The following is a 3,278-nucleotide window of genomic DNA, read 5'->3' as shown; positions in this document are numbered from 1 at the left end:
TCTCTCTCTCTCTCTCTCTCTCTCTCTCTCATAGGTTCGATCGGGTTTAATTTCCAACATTCAATGTAGACGGCCGTATATTTCATGCGGTTAATTGTTCGATCATATTCATTAGAGGTTAAAATCTCTCTCTCTCTCTCTCTCTCTCTCTCTCTCTCTCTCTCGCTCTCTCTCTCTCTCTCTCTCTCTCTCTCTCTCCTCGCTCTCTCTCTCTCCTCTCTCTCTCTCTCTCTCTCTCTCTTAAGGATGTAACCTTATTCTATACCAAAATTGTAAGAGATACGACATGGCAATAAAATAAAATAAATGTTTTTCGAAACTGAGTAAGGAACTCTGTTTTGTGTAACTGTGAAAAAAATATTAAAAATAATCTCCATATTATACTCCCCATGATACACTCCTTAGTCGCCAGCAATTTATGTTTTCTTCAAAAGAAAATCTTCATATGAACTCTTATTCCCATACTCGAAATGAAGCTGGTCCATCTTTCAAGAACCTATGATCTAATCCAGAAATACTGCTCAATTTTATAACACTCTGATTTCGTCCAAAATTCGATTTCTTTGAAGTTTCCGGCCAAATTAAAAAAAAAAAAAAAACTGAAAGGTGGGGCAGCTAGGTGGGGCACCCACTATCATCACCATCATTAACCATCATACTCATCAGGGCCATCATCATCAAGAAAAAAAAAAAGAAGGCGAACGCTACGAGGTCAACAGGTCACGTGGGACTCGCTAATTCGTCTTCGTCACTGATGATATCAACAGTTGATTTATCTTTTGTTATCTGCAATCGTATCTCGTATCGTGCACCTTATGGTTCTGGGCTAAAGCAGGGGTCTGAGGGGGCATCTCCCCCCCCCTCCCTCGCCTCATACAACACCCTCTTCCTTATCTCCGCCTCCAATGGTGTGGGGCAACTTATTCAAAATTAGATATTAGTGCAAAATATCGTGGGTGGATGCTGATTTCATGCGAGATGGAAAATAGAAACACAAAATGGAAGGATTTTTGGGGTTTGGGAGCGGTTGAGTGCGGAGGTCTCGAGACGATTGGTGTTATTAATTACTATAAAAAAAAAAATGGTATGCAAGTCGTAGTGAAATATACACTTATATATGATGGAAGAATAATATTTGAAAAAGGGACATTGAAAAACACGGAAATGAAATGTTACTTTTTCATAAGGAATAATTTTCATAGTTACATGCATAAAGGTTCCCAAGTAAATAATAATAATAATAATAATAATAATGATAATAATAATAATAATAATAATAATAATAATAATAACAAAATCTCACAATACCATGCTGTAAAAAAAATTTGAAAAATATTCTCACAGATGTTGGGAATTAAACTTATAAATGCACAACTTTCCTTGTAAAAGAAGCAAAAGGACAAAACTGAGAGACTATTCTCCAATAATATTATTAACAACAAAAACTATGTGACCTACAACAACAACAACAACAACAACAACAAGAGCAACAACAAAAACAACAACAAAACAGTAATAACAATATTTATGTTATAATATTTTCATAGCGAGAGAATGAAATAGGATAGTACACTAAGGAAGAGGTTCCTTTTGTCCTTGAGATATTAACTTGTCCTAATTGAAGTGCCGTATTTTAAGCCTAAGAAGATTATATACTCTTCTTTCTATCATTAGGGATTTCTGTTTACAAGATAATTATCTATGCCAAGGAGGTTATCAAATAACCTGAGTTTATTTATTTAATTATGTATCTGTTTGTATGTCTATTAGCAGCATTACGTCAAAACTTCTCGCCGGATTTTCACCAAATTTTTTTTATTATGCTCCAGAAGGACCCATTAAATTTTGGAGGTGATCCAGATCAAGATCGTAATTCTGGTTATTATTATCATAATATAGATGATTCATTCACGATCAACATATGAAAAAAGGGAAGCTTGGTCCGTAGATTTGAGTCAAATGTTGACAATCTTCATTGTCGGAGGTCTGAAATGTCTGATTGCTCTTTTTATTTGTTATTACATAATTTTATATATAAGACGTAAACATTAAAACTCACGTGTTATAATTTGTATAAAATAATATTAATTTATGAAAATTTTCTATATATGATAATAAACTATTTCTATTTATTTTCTATCTCTTCGGTCATGAATGACAGAGGTAAGGGACAGACACACTGACCTATCGAGCATGACAATGCCCTAGAGACTGACCATATACATATGATCAGCGCCCAAGCCCCCCCTCCACCAAAGCTAGGACCAAGGTTGGCCAGGCAATGGCTGCTGATGCCTCAGCAGATAGACCTATAGGCTCTCCCAAATCCCACATCCTTAATTCACAAGGATTGGTGTGTTTGAGCGGGATTCGAACGCCAGTCTGGGGACGTTACCACATCGCCCACCACAACTCACCCATATCAGTCATATGGAGAGTGATATAAGGAAAACAGGAAATACTGATAGGATGAGAATAGAATTCCCTTATTGTGATTTTGACACTTGCCCAATTATTTCCAGGAAAGCTTACACATCGGAGAATCCAAGATTAATAATAGATAATAAGAGTATCAATGAGTTGTTTTCATGTTTATGCTTTATGCATGATCTCCGTATCTCTCTTTGCCTACATACACACAAATGCATATATAAAATATACATGTATATTTATATATATATATAATATATATATATATATATATATATATTACATATGTTATATATGCATATAATGCATATTGAATATACGCATATATATATATATATATATATATGCGTATGTTATATATGCATATAATGCATATTGAATATACGCATATATATATATATATATAATATGCATATATATATATATATATATATAAATATATATATACACATATGTTATATATATGCATATAATGCATATTGAATATACGCATATATATATATATATATATATATATATATATATAATATATATGTATATATATATATGTGTGTGTGTGTGTGTGTTTGTATAGTAACCTTCCAGACCAAAGCAGTCTTTTGGGATGAGATTTCTAGCACCATGTCCTTTGCAAACATTAGATTATTAACAAACTTACCAAAAGGAATTAAGTTACAAACGCGTGTAATAACACATATTTAGGTTTCAAGTAGCTAGACATAACATGTTAAAAAGTACAAATATCTCAAAATTTAAAGTACAAAACACCCACACAAGACTTACATATCGAGAGCGTGATTAACAAACAGTTTCGTATAAGCATATCTCTGCGCAATGTCTGTGAATTT

At 33.2% G+C, this 3,278-nt stretch overlaps 1 protein-coding gene across 1 annotated transcript in view; it reads right to left on the bottom strand.

The window, feature by feature from the left end:
• The window catches only part of LOC137634343 (protein qua-1-like), a 30,984-nt gene extending 28,554 nt beyond the window's left edge, over positions 1 to 2,430 (bottom strand). Inside the window, exon 1 of the mRNA XM_068366741.1 lies at positions 2,418 to 2,430. Within this exon, the coding sequence (XP_068222842.1) occupies positions 2,418 to 2,430 (13 nt within the window). The remainder of the gene's footprint in view (positions 1 to 2,417) is intronic.
• Between the last annotated feature and the right edge of the window lie 848 nt (positions 2,431 to 3,278).

Source organism: Palaemon carinicauda, chromosome 44, assembly GCF_036898095.1.
Source record: "Palaemon carinicauda isolate YSFRI2023 chromosome 44, ASM3689809v2, whole genome shotgun sequence".
Lineage (NCBI taxonomy): Eukaryota > Metazoa > Arthropoda > Malacostraca > Decapoda > Palaemonidae > Palaemon > Palaemon carinicauda.
This window is presented reverse-complemented; position numbering and strand designations above follow the sequence as displayed.